The sequence below is a fragment of the Ceratocystis lukuohia genome (assembly GCF_044167205.1).
Source record: "Ceratocystis lukuohia strain C4212 chromosome Unknown Supercontig1_pilon, whole genome shotgun sequence".
NCBI classification, from domain to species: Eukaryota; Fungi; Ascomycota; class Sordariomycetes; order Microascales; family Ceratocystidaceae; genus Ceratocystis; species Ceratocystis lukuohia.
Window position 1 is genome coordinate 2,505,770 of NW_027263520.1, and position 21,556 is coordinate 2,527,325.

At 49.6% G+C, this 21,556-nt stretch overlaps 4 protein-coding genes across 4 annotated transcripts; 1 reads left to right on the forward strand and 3 right to left on the reverse strand.

Moving 5' to 3' along the window:
• Positions 1 to 335: 335 nt before the first annotated feature.
• On the reverse strand, positions 336 to 2,850 carry HOO65_010635 (putative RING finger membrane protein C15C4.06c; the record flags this gene model as incomplete). The annotated part of the gene is made up of 4 exons (XM_071005473.1): positions 336 to 2,348; positions 2,418 to 2,496; positions 2,726 to 2,750; positions 2,847 to 2,850. 4 exons carry the CDS (start codon positions 2,848 to 2,850, stop codon positions 336 to 338), a joined length of 2,121 nt encoding a protein of 706 aa, XP_070862457.1.
• A 2,619-nt stretch (positions 2,851 to 5,469) lies between these two features.
• On the reverse strand, positions 5,470 to 8,894 carry HOO65_010636 (Heterokaryon incompatibility protein Het-C; the record flags this gene model as incomplete). The annotated part of the gene is made up of 5 exons (XM_071005336.1): positions 5,470 to 6,984; positions 7,098 to 7,642; positions 7,778 to 7,957; positions 8,069 to 8,626; positions 8,771 to 8,894. 5 exons carry the CDS (start codon positions 8,892 to 8,894, stop codon positions 5,470 to 5,472), a joined length of 2,922 nt encoding a protein of 973 aa, XP_070862458.1.
• A 3,103-nt stretch (positions 8,895 to 11,997) lies between these two features.
• On the forward strand, positions 11,998 to 13,198 carry HOO65_010637 (High mobility group protein 1; the record flags this gene model as incomplete). Its single annotated transcript, XM_071005937.1, has 2 exons — positions 11,998 to 12,159; positions 12,218 to 13,198. The coding sequence occupies 2 exons, from the start codon at positions 11,998 to 12,000 to the stop codon at positions 13,196 to 13,198; spliced, it is 1,143 nt and encodes a 380-aa protein (XP_070862459.1).
• A 1,003-nt stretch (positions 13,199 to 14,201) lies between these two features.
• On the reverse strand, positions 14,202 to 19,612 carry HOO65_010638 (Urease; the record flags this gene model as incomplete). The annotated part of the gene is made up of 3 exons (XM_071005240.1): positions 14,202 to 16,587; positions 17,423 to 18,974; positions 19,096 to 19,612. 3 exons carry the CDS (start codon positions 19,610 to 19,612, stop codon positions 14,202 to 14,204), a joined length of 4,455 nt encoding a protein of 1,484 aa, XP_070862460.1.
• Positions 19,613 to 21,556: the final 1,944 nt, after the last annotated feature.

Below are 21,556 nucleotides of genomic sequence, written 5' to 3' on the forward strand. Positions count from 1 at the left end.
GTCCTAAACGCCGTAACATGAAATTTGTAATGTGCAAACAAAGACACTTGGGTTCATAAACGCCGTTACGCCAATAAAAACGAAAAAAAAGGCAGGAAAGGGCGGGAAAAAGAGACGATGGCGTATTTGAGACGAGTACGGCGGGTGATAAGCGCCTCGTCTCAGCAAGCGCCTTCCCTCATTACCCTAATGTAGGAAACATCTTAGTCGTTGTTCGACGCCCTGTAATCAACGAATCAAGAGCAATATTGTTAGTAATCTCAAGTTACAAAACCACAAATCGATGAGGACGGATGCATGTAGCCCCAAAAGGAAAAGTTTTGGGCTACTTGGGGTCACATACATAAGCGCCGTTGCCCTTCTGGCCCAGTCTCCTGCTCCCTTAGCATTTGCGCGTACTGTCGAACTCGATGTCGTCTAATCGTGCCAGGGCTCTTGTGACCTTCTCCTATAGGAGAGATCGCCGCTACTGCTGAGGATGCAATAGAGCTAAGACGAGGTGGGAGGACTACTGCAGGGCCTTTTCTGAGTTGCCAGCTGCGTTTTGCCTTGGTGACTTTAGCTGTTGCTTGGGGTATTGATGCGTGTGCGAGCCGTGGGGATGGGACCAGGGCTTGTGTACTTGTGTCAGTAGTTGTGTTTGAGAATGCCGTTTCAGGAGTCGTTAATATTGCTGCTGTTTTTTGAATGGATGACGTTGATGGCGATGAAGCCCCAGCTCTAGAATCTGATGCAAATGAAATGGTGGTATGTGTTCTAAATGGAGGGGTTTTCTCTGGTGTTTTAGCAAAATCTCTACGCTTCACCATTTCCAACGTCGGTGACAACGTAGGAGACACAGTTGAGCCACAGTTAATCGTAGTCGCAGTCGAGAAGTTGTCGTTGTTTGTAGAGCCGCTTAGCCTGCGCGTTGGTCGCGCCTTGGTTGGCATTGAATTCAGTGCCGTGTTCGAAACATCAGTGTTGGATGATTTGAACACACCATGTTCTTTGGATGCAATGTGCGCATCTCTTAACTCCAGAGAAGCATTCTCCGTCCGCGAGGAGACAGAATGTTTTCGAGTCCTCCCGTTGTACGACAAAGACTCGGATTCGGCGACTAGTTCCTCATCGTCAAGCACCACATGCCCGCGCAGTCGATGAATCTGGCGTTCTCTGTGAACTATGTCATTGGTGATTGGGGGACAATAGCCTTTGGGGAGCATCTGCTGGCGGCATAGAGGGCATAGACAGCTTATGTGGCTTAAGAACTCTTCAATGCATTCAGCGTGGAATATATGAAAACAGGGGAGCTGTCGAATGACTGAGACGCGATTCTCGAAAGCAACAGAGCAAATTTCACATTGCGGCTGATCGTTTGTACCAACTACAGCATATTCAGACACGTTTGTCTCGGACTTCACCGTACTAGCCTTTTCTATGCTGATAGGTGATGAGGAAGCGGATTCGGACCCTACCTTGCCATGATGGATGGTTGGCGGTGGGTAGGAGGTGATGGTAGACGAACGCGAGCGTGAGGATGCTGGCTGTGATTTCGGACCAGGGGCCTGGCAGTATGTAAACAGAGGAAATGCCTCTTTAATATGATCGATTGGCACTCGAACTCGGGCTATGCCCATGGCCTCAAGGTCAACCTGTCCTGATTTGATTCGTCGTTCGAGTTGTTTTCGCCGGCTTTGTTGGATAATGTGCATAATGGCTGAAACACCTGCAACAACTAATATCAACGATGCAATGACAATTACAAAGTAGACCCAGAGAGGCAGCGAATGGTGGTGATCATTGACATGGAGCTGTGCCCAAATACGGACATAGTCGCGCTGGCTAGGATTAAAAAGAGCAGTGATATTGTCACTGTTGGGGACAGTATTGAGAGTTCCAGAGTATTGGGACAGGGCAGAAACCATGTCGTTACCATATTGGCCAGGGATGGCATAGATGGGAAACCGGTATTTATCCGGCCATCCCTCCTCGCCGTCTTCCATGGCCCATAGAGCAGTGCCCTCTGATTCGGAGGGCTCATAGAGGATATCATTGGAAGGTCGGTAAAAGATGAAGCCTTGAATAGGGTCGAATCTGGCAGCGTCAAGATAGGCGTGGGTGCAGGTGTCATTGTACCATGGTGCAATGGCGATTAGTTTATAATTTGCAGGAGGAAGATCTGCCTTTTTAGTGACGTTTCTGGGGAGCAAAACGGGGTCCTCGAATTGTGATTGATAACATGGGTGGTCTGAGCCGATTTCAGGGACATAAAGAAGACCTTGGAGAGTACCGTGGGTGGTGGCGGCGTTGCTCGTAGATAGAGTAGTAAGATTTGTGTTGTATGAAGACTGGTATGCTATTTCGCTCTGGAACCCAACCCAGCATTAGTACACGCGAACGGTAGTACCTGGAGGGGATAGTAGACGACGACTCACTGAAAAGGCTGTGAGGTTTCGTATAACAGTTGGTGAGGTAATATCGGCTCCGGACCAGGCGGGATTACTGAACAAGAGCCTAGGAGGAGATCAGCATAAAAAGAACTATCAAAAATGGTAGGTGTCTTGAGAGAGAAAGACTAGGAGAGGAAGAGGACAAATGAACGAGGCATTCTGTGTCACGCTGAGCTGTATAGCGATATGGACTGAGGTGTAAAATGCCAAGTAAATAAAGGCCAGGGCGCGAAAGCCAAGAAAAGCCAAGAAAAGCCAAGACCAAGCTAAACATGTGTTGTGTTTAAACTTACACTGCATTCTGCAATTGGGCGAGTGCTATATTGTCAAAAGGGATGGTCAAGTCGAGTTAGTTGGCAATAAAAACACCAAAGACAGAGACAAACAAGTGCCAGTAGCTTGTCAAATACTTACACATAGTTGTGAAATTGCGCACTCACACATATTTTATCGCACTATTGATGGCATTGAAAGCGATGCATCCTGAAGAAATACTTGACCAGGGCGAGGTAGAAAGCAGACGAGAGACGAAAACAAGGGAGACAAGGACTAATGTATAGATATGAGAAGATGGGAAAGATCAAGAGAAGAGAAAGATCTCGCGTGCAAGAAAATAGTGAGAAGCCGAGTCTTTCTTTATTCGAAGGGAGAAGGAAAGAAAAGAAGAGAAGAAGAAGAGAAGAAAAACAGGTATCCCTCCAAGGGCCCCTAGATAGGAGGAGCTAAGGAGAGGAGAACGGTCAATGTCAGTAACTTTTTTTTTTGGCTGTTTCTGGTCGGATAGGAAGAAATCAGTTATTTTTTTTTTTACATTTGTTGGGTGCAGACAAAAGCAAAGAGAAGCACAGCAGAGCAGAAACTTATTGGAGGTACCAGGCCAGACAGATCAGCCTCGAGTTAAGCTGAAAGCGTACGGGGTGTTAGAGCTTCCAAGGCCTCCATGGTCCTAATTTCGTTTTGTTTCTGATGCAGGTTCCCAGGCCTTCTTCTCTTTTTGCGGTTTGAACCAGGAAGGACAAAACAGGCCCCAGGGTCTTGTTTGTTCGTCATCCTTCCTACGGCGTAGGTTTGGCGATCCCATCTCCAGCGAGCCATAGCACGCTCTATTCGCCATGTTCTTGTTCTGCCTTGGAGCTTTGATCCCTGAAGCCAAGTTCAATTTGGCTTTGTCGTGCGGTGTTTGTGCGCGTGCGTGCGTGTGTGCGTGGGTACATAAGTACATGTATGTATTAAATAAGAGACGACAAGGAATAGGGAAGGCAATCAAAGTAGATAAAAGGAATGACTGAATCGGCAAATCGATCACGATCACTCGAATAAAAAGTATGAGAGAATAGGAGGCCTTGCCAGGTCTTGTATATGCCGATGCCACAGCAAAATTTTCACTACAAACGGACAGGAGGGTAGCTTTGTTATTGCATAAAAGATACATGTCTACAAGCGCCCTTTTTTTTTTTCCAGATATTCGAGACCTACAACAAATTTCAAGACGTAGTTACCTGAAATTTAAGAAGGATAGGAACAAGTCACCTATTTCTTTACTTCCTTATTTTCTATTTCCTGTTCTGATGTCAGCCCCTGGCTCTTTCCTATTCTAGCCCATGACCTTGGCTTGGTTTCTCTCAACTTGGCTTCTTAGCATGGGCCCTTCCAGTTTGATATTGCAAAGTTCCCTTTTCTGGCCTGCTCTTTTGTTCTTGATGAAACACGAGATGAATTAAAGAGACAAAAAGAGAGCAAAAAGTGCGGCGAATTAAGTGTTTTCACGGTGGAACCCAGTCCCAAATAATAAAATCGTGAAAGAGCGAGAGACAAGCTAGATAGGCACTCTCCCTTCTTTCCTCTCCTGACTTTTATTGCCCTGATTTATTATACCTGACTTCTCCATCACGTGTTACTCAATCCAGCAATCTAACTCCTCTCGACTCTAAAATAGTCAATTGATAGAAGGAAGCAGCGGGGAGAGAAACAAAGGCGAGGAAGGGATGTGCGAGTACAGTAGCTTTGAAAACGCAGCCGTCTAAAATAATAACCATCTTCGGCCAGGACTCGAGCCAGCAATGCAGCTCTTGAGCTGTAAATACATGGTTTTTTTTCGATTCCTATGGCCCCATGATTCTGGCAGCTAGTTCCGGTAGCATTTTTCTCGCAGCCATGTCCAGCTCATCCTAACTCCGTGATTTAGCCCGTTAACCAAACCAGCCACATCATAAAAGACCAAGGCGTCTTGTCTCTTCTCCCCCTCTTAACGGGCGAAACCAAGCTTTCTATCTTCCAGGACTCCCGATATCACACCGTACATCAGTCAAATATATGAGTAACTTGCATCAGTAACAATATCATGCATCCTCATAGCTCTCCTTCACTTTGCCTAGTCGCACCCCCGGTTCTCTCTGCCCATCAGGCGAGAAACGACAAAAAAGCTTGTTTTGCGAATGCCAAGAACCCTCAAAAGCTTGTTTTCTTTTCTTCGTTCTTTTTGGCCGGCTGGTGGTAAGGATAAGTGGGTACATGTGTACATAATCAAGATGAAACTAGGGTTCATAGCAGGGTCTATGCATCAACTTTATTAACCCACAGATCCAGCCACTATCCCAACAATATTCTGGTTGCATTCATGCGCTTTATGTTAATGTTTGCTTCAGCTAGGTGAACTGGTTTTTTCTTATTCTTAGCTCTAGCTTTCCATGAGATCGAAAACACATATTCCATTAATTTGATTGCTGGCCGCTTCACCCCTCCTCGTCATAGAGTAAGCCCATCCTCTTCCTCTATGTAAACTACGTAATACAGCAAAGCGGGTAGGCCTGTAAGATAAAAAGATGAAAAAACTAAAGGCCGCGTAAGCTAGTCGCTAAACGGTGACGTGATGATGACATGCAAAGACCACGACAACGGCGAAGACAACAGCAACAGCAACGGCAATGATCCTATTTCCTTCCTATATTTTTTTTCCGCTTTGCATCTTGTTAGACTAGAAGAATCCTGCTCTCCGCCAAGGAAAAATGACAATTCAGAAGGAGAAGCAGCAGCAACTCTACCATCTACGCTCTTCCTCGTGATGGCGGCGGTGGCTGCCACCGTACTCGTCCGAGCCAGCGCCATAGTCACCGCCGTAACCACCGCCATAGTCACCTCTACCGTAGCCACCACCATGGCCACCACCGTAGCCACCAGGGCTAGGACTGCCGCCACGGCTACCTCTTCGGCTGCCACTACCTTTACTGTGGCGGCGGCGGCGGTCACCATCGTCACCACTGTCGTTACTGCGGCGTCTGTGGCTTCGGTCTTCATGGCTATCGCGGCTTCCATAATAACCAGCGGCAGCCCCACCACCACCATAGCGACCTGAGTTGGAATCGTTGTCGCTGCCCTTGCTTCGGCGGCGACCATATTTGCCTCGCTTATCTTCGTCATCATCGCTATCATTTTTACGACGACTGTAGCTGTCACCCCTGTTGTCATCATCATCGCTGTCATTTTTTCGGCGACCATGGTGGCTACTGTAGCTATTCTCCTGGTACTCGTTGGAACGGTTGTGGCTAAACTCTTGGCTCTCGTTCCCTCTGCTGCTGTATCCCGAGTTCTCACGACGGCTTTCGCTTTCGCCGCCACCGTAGTAATCTGAGGCGGCACCGCCGCCATAGCGGCCTGAGCCCGAGTTCTCGCGACGGCTTTCGCTCTCACCACCACCGTAGTAGTCTGAGGCAGCACCACCACCATAGCGGCCTGAGCCCGAGTTGCTGTTGTGGTTGTTTCTTCCATAAGAGTTGCCATCTTCGTCATCATTGCGACGACTATAACTACTCTCTTGGTTATCGTAACGCTGGCTATAGCTATTGTTATCATCGCCGCCGTCGTGGCGGCTCTGGTTCTGGTAACTATTATAACTAGACTGGTTGTGTGATGAACCGTAGTTAGCTTGGCTTTGGGTCCCGTAGCTGGACTCATAGTTGTCAGACTGACGGCTGTCCTGGTCATCTTTGCCAGCCTTGTTAAGGATGCCACCGATCAGGCCACCGAGAAAACCGCCGCCAGAGCTAGAGCCTTCTTCCTTGCGCTTATACGGCTGGATGTTAACCCCCGAATTCTGAGCAACGAAACCGCTGAGAGCTCCAGTAGCACCCTCCAGAATAGCGTTGGCAGCAGCGCCGGCAATGCGGTCCTCCATGGTTTGAGGAGCGCCGCCACCGAACTGCTTGTGCATGTGTAAGCTACCGCTGCAGCCATGGCCATGACCCGTATCGAAGACTCCGGTCTTGTGGTTGCTGCCTTGCTTGACGCCACTACGAGACAGGCACTGGCGGTACTGATCCTGGCCTTGATCGCCGAGGCCGGACCACCAGTTTTCGATAACTTCGTAGATAATCTTGCGGCCCTCTCTAGCAGACCGGTCACCCAGATTGCGCTGGGCAGGGTGGGCCATGATGCCAAAGATACAGCCATCAATAACCGCACTAGGGTCCTCATCGGAGTCCATGATGTCCATGATCTGAGGGACAACCCATTTGACCATGGTAAAAGCTGCCCGACCAGCAGGCTCGTTTAGGAGCTAGGTAATACACTTGTGTTAGGCGCGTTTCTAGGGTAAACTGTGAAAGGAAAATCATATGCAGTTGATAAAGGAAAGAAATATGTCCTCCGTTCTTTTCTAGATAAACTTACGTTGGAAAAGTGATCCTTAGAGAGCATAGAGTGAGTGGGATTGGAGGATTCGTCATCGTTGAAGACAATGTGCTGGGCAGCCTCACTACTTGAGATAATTTCATCGGAGCCGGTCTTCATCTCTGAGCGAAGCTGCTGCACAATAGGAACAATAGTAGGAGCAATGATGCTGAACACCCAAATGGACAGCTGCTCCTCCAGCTGCTCGATAATCTTGGGAAGGATAGGGATCTTTTCAATTGCAGTGGAAATGCTCTTGAGAATGCTATCATGGAATTCAATAGCAGGCATAATGCTCTGGAAGACCTGGCCAATATAAACAGCGAATTCTTCGGGATCCCGAGGGCTCACCGAAGACGCCTCCATCTGAGTAGCAGTAGCATTGGCCTGGATATTGTCAAGTTCGTCACTCTTGTGAGTCCCGCCGAAAACACCATCGGGGATTTTGTCAAGAAGTTCACGAAGAAGGCTGGTGTCCTTGTTCTTAGAATCCTGCAGAGTGCCCTCAAGCTCCTCTAGTTCGTTTTGAGCCAGCTTGTCGGAGACTGGATTGAGAAAGGAAAGGACGCAAGTCAGCAATTTATTTAGCTGAGATAAGATATGGGCAAGCAAAAAGAAAAGATATCAATAGCCACACGCAAAAATGCTCTGTGTTACGCAAGGATTGTTGTGTTACGTACCTTCACCAGTAACGGAATGCAAGAAATCGACACCGCCAAAGGTACCCGTCACAATCGGGTAGACCTCGTCATCAACACCCTCAATGTTGAGTTTGGTGTTCCGCCCAACGTGAGGGAAAACATCACGCTCGCCCATTTCAATCAGGGCCAACTCAATGTAATTACTATGAGCGAAGTAGTCTAGATGTACACACACGTTAGCTCTTGTTAGACTTTAGACTTAGACTTGGTCTTGAGCGCAGGCTTGGGCCCGTGCGGGGTTGGGGGAAAATGCGAGACAAGACAACTCACCCTCTAGACAGTGCAGAGCAGTACCGAGAAGACGGAGGGACTCGTACTTGTCAGCCTTGTTGCGGCCATCCCGGTAAGCTCTGCCGTGCTCTATGCATTTGTTCAGCAGGTTGCGACAGTGGCCAGAGGCAGTGGTGATGCCAATCTGGTCGTTAGCAATGTAGTTCTTAAGTCCAGTCTGTGAGTCAACAGCAAGCTCGACCTCCTCGTCGACGGGACCTCTCAGGCGACGATCGTATTGACGGGCGTCGAGATTGTCGGCGTAGTCCTTTGGGTTGTCGATGTGCTCCTCAGGGCGGTAGCAGCCCAGACGGTCAGAAGTGACCTCAAACTCGCCGGAGCCATAACCAAAAGTCAGGAAGCCAAGGATGGAAAGAAGAAGGCGGATAGCCTCGGCTGAGACGTTCTTGACAGTGCCGACGTCAACAGCCTGTGAATAGTCACGAAGCCAATTTCCGAAGTAAACACGAGAAATTTGAAGCTTGCTGAACTTTTTGCCATTGAGGGCCTTGGCCATAGACAGGACGGCGAGGGCGTCTTCGATGTCACCGTGGCGCCCTAAAGAGACAAGTTGTTAGAAATTTGGTTTGGTTTTTAGGGGGGAGGTAGAGAGGAGCAATAGAGGGTCTCTCCCCAGTGGTGCAGCAAAGATTCTAATGGAGTTTTGTAACGCAGTTTCTCCTCCCAACGCCAGCTACGTACAGTTCTGGCCCTCAATCTTAGAGGTGGCACCAATGTTTCCAGCTCCAAAGGCAGCGGCACGACCAGTCATGAAGACAAGCACAACCATTGCCACCAGGAGGTGGAAGGGCTTGAAGGTAAGCATTGTAAGATCTTATGTGATAGCGGTGGTGGTGGTGATAGTATAGGAAAGTTGAGAGGGGTGATTGTTTGGTAGAAAAGAAGGGGAAGAAGGAAAGAAAAGAGATAAAGAAGAGATGGCGGGGCTTGAAATAATTAAAAAGAAGAAAGAACCCCCCAGGGCCAAAGAAGAAGAGAAACACAAATAGGGGACTATATGGGCACTAGATAGGAACTAGACAGCCAGAAGGCCCAAGGAAGAGAACGAGGGATGGGCTGGTTGAAGCTTTATGGGAAGTCAGCTGTACAAGGTACAAGTGTTAATGGGATCATTCCTTCCGTTTTGGTTGGCTAACTTCAGCGTTTTTGAGGGACGTTAAGGCCGCCAAAATGAGGAGAATTCCGTAGAATTCTATAGTATGCTGGTGTATACAGTACATGGCATTGCAATGGCGATTACGCGGAGAGTTAAAGCGAGAAGAAAAACGGGAAAGAGCGAGTTACGGGTGGCATAAAATGTTTGTGGGTGGGCAGCTTTTGGACAACAATAGGCAGGTGGGCTGGTAGACAGGATGGAGACATATCAGTTGTGACGTTAATGAGCTAGTTGCCCAAACAAACTACTCGATGCGAATACGCGGTTCTATGTCTGCATGCCAGCAGCAACTACCAGAGGAGCTTGGGGGAGCTTTGATGAAAGCTTTCCCTCCTTGTCCCTCCTCTTTTTCTCTTTCTTCTGTCCCTTCCCTCTCCCGCCTGCCCCGCCTTTTGTTTCTTTGTTCCTTTCCTTGAGCTGCGTTCCTGGTTAGGCTCTAACTATAGCGACCTTAACCACATAAAAGAAAAGCAAGCCCCTCTTGTTTCTTTCTTGCCTTCTTCCCCACTTGCCGAATCGCACAAGAACGGCTGAAAAAAGAGGGGCAGGGAGGAGGGGTAAAAAAAGAGAATCTCCCAGAGAAAAGAAGCCTAGGATACAAGAAAAATACAAGAGGCAGAGGACAGGGCATATTTAGCCCTAGGTCTTCAGCCAAGGGAAATACAGGTAGTTGCAAAGCCCTGAGTATTCTACAGATGAAAATAATAATAACAAAAAGGCAAGAGCAAAACGCGCCTGACCATTTCGTGTTACTCGTGTTTCATCGCAGAAAAAAAAGATATGTGATTAGCGTTGCAGGCTGCCCCTACTGTTTTGCATATGTTAGGGTTGCAGAAAGAGTTTCTATAAAGGGTTAGATTATTCATTCATTCTTTAAAGTTGTATTCCAGGCCCAAGCATTGATTGTGGTTGGCTGACCTGGCTTGGTCCTGGATTACTGTAGGTGCGCCCTGACTAGAAGAACCAGAAAACCCCAAATTCCAGTGACTTGGGGCTAAGTTAACGGGCTCTGTTTGGCCAGAAGTTGAAAGGGTCAAGGCCACAAATAGTGCTACACTAACATGGGTACTGTAGACCCACCCGCTTTTCCAAGAAGGCGCCCTCTTGTCGCATCTAGGTAGTGGCATAACAGGAGGAAGGGGCTTCAACCACGGCCAGCTTCACAAACATCCACTCTTAGCAGCTTCAGAAGGGAACAGAGGGCTTTAGAAGGGGCTGCGCGAGTGAATGCTGCTAAGCTAGGCCAAAAGAACGACAGAAGCAGCAACAAAGGACTATTGATGATGCTGGAGCCGAGCAGAACAAAGGCACTCGAACTAGGGAGAGCCAGGCCGCCCAGTTTGTTGATAGCGAGGCACACAAGATATACCATGGTATTTCTTTGATAACTGCGCAAACACATTTTTTCTTTGAGATTTTCAGGATATTTTATTCTTCTTTTTCATTTTCTTTCGTCCGGTTGTACCCGATGGTGATTTGCTACAACAGCAGCAGCATCGCACAGAAACAAGACAGCCAGCAGCGCCTCAGCTAGGTGAAATAAGTCGATAAGCCAAGCTGGTTTACCAGGTGGCCTGACTGGCCCGCCAAGCCCAAAAAAAAAGAAAACACAGTATTAATAAGCTTGCCCAGGCGATGGCGCAGACTGTACGCGACAGAACAACAAAACGTCACAGGCAAAGTTTTTAGTGGCTTCCAGTACCTGAAAAGATACATAGATAGTGGTTGGAAGCTGCCAAAAGTAATGATACACTAGATCTGGAATCGAGCGGGGACAATCTGAAAATTTTGTGGTGGACAGTGGACTGTCAGCGCATTCCATCAGCGAGCCAAGACTGCCGAGTGTAATGCACTTTTGGCCTTTAATGCCTGAGCAGAAAGTAACAGGGCTGTCTAGTGGTACATTGGACAAGTGTTGGAAGCCCCCTGCTAGCACAGTGTGGACCTTTTTTTCTTTTTTCCTTCTCTGAGAGGTGAAAATTTTGCAGCAGTGCACAACCCCCCTGTAACCAAAGAAGCGTGTTGTGGCCCCAGACGACCGACCCGGCTTTGATAGGCAGAATAAGGGCCAGCCTGAAGGGGAGAGAGCCCTACAAAATGGGCGTCTCATCTGCTACATACCGCTGGAAACAGCCCCAGTGAATGGGCCAATGGGGGGGCTCTAATTTTTATTTTATTTGGGGGGCCACCACGCACAACAACCCGTAGAGCAGCCCCAAAAAAAAAAAAACGCGCTGGGGCAACGCACGGTAAAATGGAGGAGGACAGTGAAAGACCCCCTCCACCAAAAGGAAGCCGGCCCAGCTCAGCCCAGCCCCAGTTACTGATTAGCACCCAGCCTGACGCCTGACTGGCCCTCCAAAAAAGAATAAAGCCGCGGCACCACCCCAGCAAAACAGCGCGCCCCCCCAGGCTGTCCTGAATTTTTTTCCTCTTCCTCTCACGCTCTTCTTCTCCCCTCAAAACCCCGAAAGCTTCAGCGCTCTAACATCACCATCGCCATCACCAAAGCCCACCTGGGATTTTACAGCGCTTTTAGAAGCTTTACAGCCTTCAAAATTTGGTTCTTTTTTTACTGAGCCGCCCAATTAGAAGAACAAACCCCCTGGCTACGCACTCATCTATTCAGTGCTCTACACGCTCCTATATCTCACTTCACTCTACTCAGCCAAATTTTTTTAATCGCCTATTTTTTTTTGCTGTTTCTAAGGCAAAAATCATAGGCTTTCTCTGTTGACCTTCCCTGATCTCAATGGCTCGCCCCTCCAAAGCCAGCAAGGAAAAGGCCGCTGCAGTTATTGGTGTCAGTACCAGCAACACTCTCACTATGCCCCCCAACGTTATTCCCACGTCAACTGGCGGCGCGCGCCCACCTGTGATTGATGTGGATAACTTTATCCGCGTGCGCGACTCTGTAAGGACACCACACAAAGAGACGCTTAAAAAGACAGCCACTAACATTTTGCCATTAGGTCTATGGTCGCCTCACCACCATTCAGCAACTCATCAAGTCCTTCAGCGATGACTACCTTCGCCAGACAAACCTGCTGCTAGGCCTCAGCACGCCGGAGGACGGCTCTGAGGACGCGCTCGCTAACCTTGAGGCCTCTATGTCTGCCCTGTCTGGAGTTTCGACTCTGATGCTGCCTCCCCCTCCCGTTGTCGAGGAAAAGAAGGAGCGCAAGAAGCGCACCCATGATCCTAATGCCCCCAAGCGGCCCTTGACCCCATACTTCCTGTACATGCAGACTGCGCGCCCCATCATTGCTAATGACCTTGGCCCTGAGGCTCCCAAGCGCGCTGTCCAGGAAGAGGGCCAGCGTCGTTGGGCCTCGATGGTCCCGAGTGAGAAGGGCATGTGGAACCAGGCCTACCAGTACAACCTGCGCCTGTACAACGCCCGCGTGCACTCGTACAAGCATGGTAACCCTGATGCGAAGGACATGGATGATGACGAGGCCAACAAGTACGCCAACAACAACAACATCCAGATCCCCAACGCCGAGGTAGTGGAGCAAAACGCCATGGCAGAGCAGTTGCAAGCTGCTGCTGCCGCCAGCTCCGGTATGGATGCCCAGGGTGAAGATGATGGCGACCTCGCCGCTGCCGCTGCCATGGGCGGTGTTATTGCACCTGGCCATACCCATGCTGCTCATGGTCATCCGCATGCCCATGTCCACGGCCACCCAGGACACACCGGCATACCGAGTGCCGCCGCTGGCGTTGTCACTCCCGCCAAGACAAAGAAGCCCGTAGCTACTGGTCGCAAGCGCAAGAGCGCGACTGATGGTGACGAAATGGCTGCAGCTATGAGCCTGGCTATGGCCGACTCACCCGTGCTTGCCGCAGGCGCGCCAACCCCTGATAAGAAGCGCCGTCGCACATCGGGCAAGCCTAACGAGGACAAGGAAGAGCCTAAGAAGGCCGGTCGTAAGAAGAACGTCAAGGCTTGAAGAAACCAAAAAAAAAGAATAAATGAAAAATTTTGTGTTCAAACTGGGAAGAGGAGGAGAAGAAAAGACAAGAGGAGGGGGGCTATGGTCTGGGCACAGTTTCTGGCTTGACTGACTGCCTTGTTCCTCTAACTTATTTTGTTCTCTTTTCTTCCCGACTGTTTCTTATACCCGGTCCCTTTTCTTTTCTCTGCACTCTTTTCTTTTTTTTTTTTTTTTTATTTCTTTTTACCCTTTTCTTTTTGCGTTATTCATACTCTCATGTTTGCCTGCTTCTATGTATGTATCTGGTTGTCTGGCTGGGATTTGGGGTCGTTTTATACCTGGAGTTTCTTTGTTTTCCCTTGCGTTTTCTGTGTCGATTTTTACTGGGAGGGTTTTGCCAGCTTTAGTTCGTCTTCTTTCTTGGGTTCGATGTTTTATTTATGCTTTGATGTCATTTCTTCCTCTTGCACTCCATTTGTTGAAATTTCTTGTCGTGCTTTTTTCTCTTGTTCTCTTGTTTATTTCTTGACTGTGGGTAGGCTAGGCGTACAGTCATGTAAGAGGAACTGTGCCTTCATAAAGGGCCTGTATAACCTGGCCGATTCGTATACAGAATTTACGGGTTATCTGCACACACCAAACTAGGCTCGCATAGCCGGCCCTCCACTGGGTTAGGCTTCGAGTGGCTGGACACAATATTTGATATTCTTTTTCTCTCTCGCCTTCTTCCACCGCCCCTTGCACCAAAGCTAATCGCCCTGTAGTTATTCCACATAGTGTGCCTTGTGAAGCAGCTTTCAGTTATATCTTAGTGGGTGCAAGGGGCAAAACACAGTGCAATCAGTATATGTTGCTGGCTGGCAGCTAGAGAATAAATACACTTGCCTAGGTTCAAATTAACACGCCTTTTAGAGATTGGTACACGCTAGACGCAGACACCCCTCGCCTCCTCTAACATAATTATGTAGACACAGACCAGACACAGAAACAGACACAGAAATATTCCCCTCCCCTCAACTTAGTACACGAAATACGCCTGTGTCATAGGCAGAGTATCCGCCGGATCGGCCTTACACTCCATACCATCCGCAATCACGGTATACTTCTCAGCATCGACTTGCATCTTTGGCATATACCCGTTGAATTTCATGTCGCCCTTGGATATCGTGCGGCATCCACGTACCGCCTCGACACGGCTTCGCAAGCCTAGATTGTCAACAATTCCAGCGTCAAGTGCAGACTGCGAGACAAAGAGCACTGAAGTCGAGGGTACAAAGGTAGCAAACTGCGGACGTGCGATAATGGGCTGCACCGTGGGGATTGACGCGTTGGGATCCCCCATTTGTGCGTAGGCGATCATGCCGCCCTTGACAACCAGGCTGGGCTTGGTGCCGAAGAATGCCGGGTCCCAGAGCACTAAATCGGCCAGTTTGCCTTTCTCAACACTGCCGATGATGTGGCCAAACCCCTGAGCAATGGCTGGGTTGATGGTGTACTTGGAGATGTAGCGCTTGACGCGGAAGTTGTCGGCGCCCGTGCCGACATCCTCGGGCAATGGCCCGCGTTGCAGCTTGTTCTTGTGAGCCGTATGCCACGATCGTAAAATGACTTCGCCGCAGCGACCCATGGCCTGTGAGTCCGATGACATCATGCTTATGGCACCAACGTCATGCAGCACGTCCTCGGCCGCAATCGTCTCAGCCCGGATCCGCGACTCGGCAAAGGCTACATCCTCGGATATGTTCTTAGACAGGTGATGACATACCATCAACATGTCAACGTGTTCATCAAGTGTGTTGTTAGTAAAGGGCCGCGTCGGATTGGTTGATGATGGAAGCACATTGCTATGCTCTACCACGCTGATAATATCTGGTGCATGGCCTCCACCGGCGCCCTCGGTGTGGTATGTGTGGATCACGCGGTTTTTGAAGGCGGCCACCGTGGACTCGACAAAACCTGACTCGTTGAGCGTGTCTGTATGAATCAGGCACTGCACGTCTAGCTCATCGCATACCGACAAGCACGTGTCGATAGCTGCTGGCGTTGTGCCCCAGTCCTCATGTAGCTTGAGCCCACACGCGCCAGCAAGAATCTGCTCGCGCAACGGTCCCGGACTGCTATCATTGCCCTTACCCGTAATGCCAATGTTTATGGGTAGAGTGTCGCAAGCCTTGAGCATCTGCCACATGTAGTGCTTGCCAGGGGTGCACGTAGTTGCATTGGTACCTGCGCTAGGACCTGTGCCACCGCCCAACATGGTAGTAATACCCGTGGCCAGCGACTCCTGTGCCTGTTGCGGGCAAATGAAGTGGATATGGGTGTCAATGCCTCCGGCCGTGATAATCTTGCCCTCGCCGGCAATCACGTCAGTGCAACTTCCGACCACCATATTCGGCGTCACATTCTCCATAACGTCCGGGTTGCCAGCCTTGCCGATGCCGACAATCATGCCCTCCTTGATGCCAATGTCAGCTTTGTAAATGCCAGTCCAATCAATCACTAATGCGTTTGTAATAACTAGATCTAGTGTCTCGGCATCTGGCCGGTTTGATGCCTGGCCCATGCCCTCACGCAGCGTCTTGCCGCCGCCAAACTTGCACTCGTCTCCATACGCTGTGTAATCGTGTTCGACCTTGACCCAGAGGTCAGTAGCACCCAGTCGGACCAGATCTCCGGTAGATGGACCAAACATGACGGCATATGCACTGCGCGACATTTTGCAGGGAGAGATAAGGGCGGCGTCGATGGTCGGCTCTGGCGCATGGCAAAAGCCATTGTTAATAAGGTTTTGTACAATTTCTTCGGTACGCCAGTGCTCTACGCCGCCTGTAGCTAGATTGTTTCCGCCATGGATGACCTTGTTGCCCGAAATTTCCACTAGTGTCACGGACTTAAGATCGCCAGGCTCAAATCGTACCGATGTGCCAGCAGGAATATCGAGGCGGAAGCCGTATGCCTGGCCACGGTCAAACTCAAGTTTAGGATTAACCTCTATGAAGTGGTAGTGAGATCCGACTTGTATGGGACGGTCGCCGCGGCTCTTGACTGTAAGCTTAATACGGCGACGGCCTTCATTGAGAATGACAGTGTCCTTGACTGCCACAACAGCTCCAGGCTTAGCTTTGGCCACGGTGTCGTCATTAGCCAGGGGGGGAAAGATATCATTACTTGGAACTGGCAAAAAGCTCCCGTACAGGGCCTGCTCTAGGTTCCCTTCGTCGGTGCCGATGGGGTTGTGCACGGTCACAAGGTACGTTCCATTTACAAATGTGCCTTCGACCTGAATCTCATGCAGCGTGTTTATGGCCTCGGGGAGCACGTGACGCCGGCCTAGCATTCCAGAGCCAATGGCCATGAGATCAGCAACAGTGTGCTGCCCATCGCGGATTAGTTCCTGAAGGTTGCTAGCTATGAGAGCCTAGGGAAAAATCATGTTAACAAAAAGCAGCTAAAGCCATAGTCATCGTGAGGAAGCGCCTGGGCTGGCAGAGGAGAAAAAATGGGGAGAGGCAAAGAGCCGTTCTTACTGTGGCTTCAGAGTGATTTAGGCGCAGGCCGCGAGCCAGACGTCTCTGGGCAACAAATCCGAGCTGAGATATTACAAGCTTATCAAGCTACAAGAACAAAAGAAAGTCAGTATGGGTAAGATAAGGCTAATGATAGATGATTTTACACGAGATACCAGCCGGAGAACATGACAGATACGGACGGAGAAGAGGTACGGGGATAAGAGTTGTCACACCTCTCGAGGAATCAAATGCATGGCAATGAGAAGGCAAAGCTATTGGGAAGAATGTTATAATAGAAGCCAGTTGAGATAGTCGATAGGGTCAAAGCTTGCATAGAGCAAATTGGAGAAAAGGAAAGGAAACGGCTTCCTAGACCAGAGAGAAAAAAAAAGAAGAAAAGCTTGGTGTGCGCAGATAATAAAGGAAAAGAACGCAACACAAGCATCAGCGCAACGCAACGCAAAGCTTATAAGAGCTTAAGCTTCCCTTTGTCCTATGTTTCTCTTATCTATAGTGTAGAGAGTCACGTTACCTGTCACGTGTGTGGGGCCGCGTCCGATGCGGCTCCACTTCTTTTTCGGGGCGGCAACTTCTTGCTCAGCTTCCAAGTAAGTTTGGGTTTCACCGGGAGGCGTTTAGTTGGTCTATTCATTATACTATGCCATAGCTAGGCCAGGCCAGGCCGAACAAATCATTGCTCATATGCTCTCAGGGCTCGGCCCTCGCCTACCCCTCTTCCTCCACCTCCTCATCCCACATTTCCTTTTCTCGTTCCATCAGCTCTGCCAAGTCTGTCTCCTTGAAGATTGAACTATTCGAGTCCTCATTACGCGGCACCTTGACTAGATTATCATCCTCAAAGACTGATCCAATCGTATCCATCCACCGCCGTCGCCGTTCCATGACCGTCTTGGCCACATCGCCAATGCCTGGTCTTGCCATTCCTGCTGCACCTGCCGCTCCTCCTGCTGCATGGCTACCCCCGCCTGCACCGCCGGGTCGCTTATTCTTCTTGCTCTTGCCGATGGTGCGTGTGCGTTTGAGGTACGCGTTTTGCACCTGCGTGTCCAGATCCTCTAGAATGGTCTGGTACTCTTGGAAGGCCATGCGCTCCTTGACCAATTCCATCAGCCGCGCCTTGCGTGCACCGTTTATGAGCATTTGTAGGCGTAGCCGTTCCTGCAGAAAACGCAGGCGCCCCGTGACTTCGTCGTCATAGTGGCCGTCATACTCATTCTCGAAATTGCCTTCTTGCGGCAAAAAGCCAATGTGCTTAAGCTCCTGACGCAGCCGCTCATCAACTTGCCCGTAGTCAAGTTTAGGATGTACAGCCTTTTTCCATGTCTCGGAATTAGACTCGGGCATCTGGGTAGCCGGCGGGAACTGGCTCGGTCCCTGGCCTAAAGATATGGCTGCAGCGCTAGTGGCAGCCCCGCTGGTGGAACCACCATTAGCCATTAACTCGTCCATGTCGCCATTAGCTTCACTAAACGAGTCACCGTTCATAGGTGTATCACCATTTGTCATACCAGCGACTTTATCCCTGTCTTCCGGCCCGTTACCACGACCTTCAGGGCGCATAACCTGCAGCAGGCGAGTCAGTAATGGCCCAACGGAGAGCTTGTCTGTCTCGGCCAGATCATCGTCCATATGTTCAATACTGCCACGCGGTTGGTTTGGCGGCAGCGTATGTGACGGCCGGTCAATGTCCATACCGTCCTCCTCGGCCCACATTTCAGTGTAGTGCTTCTTGCCTTTTTTTGGCATGTGAAAAGGCGTCACGCGGTCGCCACGCTCGCGCAGAAATCCAAGATCTTCTTCGGTAAAATGACGGAAGTATGGTTCAATATATGTGGAAAAGGTTGAAAAGGAAATCTGGTTTTGCGGCTTGGCAATACTGTAGTCTTTATCCAAGGGCTCTCCGGCGACAAGATCGGCAAGGTCACTTTGGGGAAACGAGGCAACAGAGTAAATTTCTTTCTTCATTTCCATAGTGGTATCCTCGGTGACAGGCCGCACTTCATAGATAGTGGGATCTTGGAAGGTAGATGGGTCTTCGCCAAAAGTCATGGCTTGTGGAACGGGTCGGGCTGGCCTTGGGTCTTCGTCTTCAGAGCTGGAGTCATCATCATCCTCATCGTCTTCTTCTTTTTTGCCCTTTTTAGATTTTGAATCAATATCCATCTTTTCTGGTGATGCTGAGCGGGATTTTGCCGAATGTGGAGATTGCGTACGAGCATTCTTGTTAGTTTTGGAGGAATCACGAAGAGGAGAAGACCGTTCTAGATAGTAGGAGAAAAGGTTAGAATGTCGCCCGGTGTAAAGGTGCTAGTCCTTAGTCTAGCCGAGTGGTAGTAGAGGAAGGGATTTGCGGTTATTTAGACTAGCCGGGAGGATACATACCGACTTTGATATCTTGCGCAGCCACAGAATCAGTGGCCTTGCGCTTCTTCTTGTTGCGCTTGTCAGCCTTGCTCTCGTCGCGGCGATCATCAGAAGCAGCGCCGGAAGCGGTTCCAGCACCGGAAGCTGCAGCCGGTTCCGCTGTTTCGTCGGTGCGATTCTTACGGGCGCTGGCAAGCAAGCGCATGCCGCGGTCGCAAAAGTTGGAGCGGCGCTCAATGATCTCCTGCAGCTTCTGTAACCTCGCCATCATGCCGTCCAGCGACTTAGAGTCAGGTACTAATGCGGTTGACGCGCTCTGGTCGACAATGTCATCGAAGGTGATATTACGTATATGCTCAACGCGCATTTCAAGATACTCGGTATCAATGGCCTCGACTGGAGGCAGGCTTGCAGTGGGTACAGGAGCAGCGACTGCTGGTGTTGATTGACTCGGAGTTGTGTTTCGGCTCCGTTGACGCTGTATTGCGCCGGGCCCGAGTTTCTTTCCGGGGCCATGCTGAGAACCTGAAGGCATGGCGTAAAGTGTGGGAACGGTAGAGAGAAAGGGACAAGGCTGAAGGCACAGGCGGAAGAAAGGCGCGCAGGCAGCTTGATCAAGCTTTGAGGGCAGGAGGTATCAATAGTCGGATACGCATAGGCCACAAGTGCATGTGCAACTAAGAGGTCGAAATGGTGGCGGAGAACGCAAAGAATACAGCTCAACAATAGGACGAATGGTGGTCAGCTCTACATCCGAAGCTCCTCCAAAGGTGGGCTAGGCTCATAGCCGCTAAGCTAAATAAAAATGGGTACTTTGTCCAAGTCATGTGACTATCTTAACCCTTATAATCATGGCTTGTAACCCTGGCCACTTGTTATACCGCTCGTACCGCTCACATCACTCTCAATCAGCTTCTGAGCCCTGGCAAAGCAGGCCCGATCTAGACTTAGTGGGCCTAGCAGGGGGCTACAAAGGGGTGGCATATGACAAGATTACAGCCATATGCCAATGTTTAGGGGCTAAAAACATACAAAGACGGTGGATCGAGGTTTGTTTCAGCCATAGCGATCTTTAGGGTAGATGGGAGGGGAGGAGAAAAGACATGCAAAAGAGCTTCAGTTTGGCTGGTTTGACAGTTTCAATAGGAGAAGCTCTGGAACAAGGATCTTGGGAAAAAATGGCTGAAATAGACAAGGGTCCAAGGGAAAGCCAAGAAAGAGCAGGAAGACTGTCTAGGGTTGAACGCATGATATTTCGTCTAAGGGTTAGATCATTAGAGTCCGAGTAACTTCTTTCCCCGTGTACTTGATTTTTTTGGGGGATTTTTGCCTCGTATACATCCTCTTGCTAGTTGGTTGTTGAGAGTGTTTTGCTGGCCTGAGATGGAGGAGAGGAAGGGGAAGAGAGAGTACACTACACGGCATAGCGGGGTCACGAGAGGAGCTATACGAGGCTTGAGGATTATGTCTCGTACAGCATAAGAATAAAAGGTTATGACGGCAGAGAGAGGCAAGGAGTCTGAGCCAAGTTGTGCTGCTCTGGATTTGGGCTGGATCTCGTGCGACAAAGAGAAGAAAGGGCAGAAACAAAGAATAAAAAAAAAGTGCAGGTTCAATTACTATCCCAGCCCCAGAGCTGCTTGGTGGTGGCTTCTCCTTGACGGGGGCACTCCCTGTTGATAGCCCTTGGTAGCAATTTCGTGGATAATGGTGAGTTACCGAGATTTGATGGCTTGGAAAGAGACAAGAATGAACTTGAAGAGACAAGACAAAATAATTTAGTTTCCCTAGCCTGGTCTTGTCTTTCTTTTTGTTTCCATCTGTTTGTCTTGTCAACCTGTAACTGTAACTGGAACGATGGCTATAACCTTTAGACTGTTACAAGTGGCTGACGCCTTATGGACTATGAGGTGAAAATGAGCCCGTGTAGAAATAGACGTAAGCATAGATAAGAGGCCAACCTACCGGCCCAGTTGGCAGCCCAGAAGTGCTGGGTGCTGGGTGCTGGGGTACCGGGGTGGTCTTTGCTGGAGGGTCTCCAGACATGGCCAGATAGGTCGGTCATAGGGCCATGTCTCTGATGGACCTCCAGTTGTTGTCTCGTCTGGGAAGCATATTTCTCAGCATCCTACGCTGTCGCTTATATGTACTGGATGGCATGGCCATGCCTTGCTCTTGTGTCCGAAGCCAGTGCATTGTCTATTATTTTACCTATATTTCTTCCCTCTATCCCCAGCCCAAGCCTCCTCCCTTGTGATCCGTTGTATCCTTTATCTCCAACATTCCGTAGACTTTTAATCCATGAATTTATATTTTATGTTGCTGTAATTCTATTTATGGGGAGAAGAGGAGATTTCCCTTTTCATGACCCGCGGTGTGTGCGTGCTCTAGTATATATCCCACCTTTCTCTCCTCTCACGTTCTCTGTCTTCATGCACTTTGCCGGGCGAGCTTACTCTCCATACAACTTGAGTTTTCG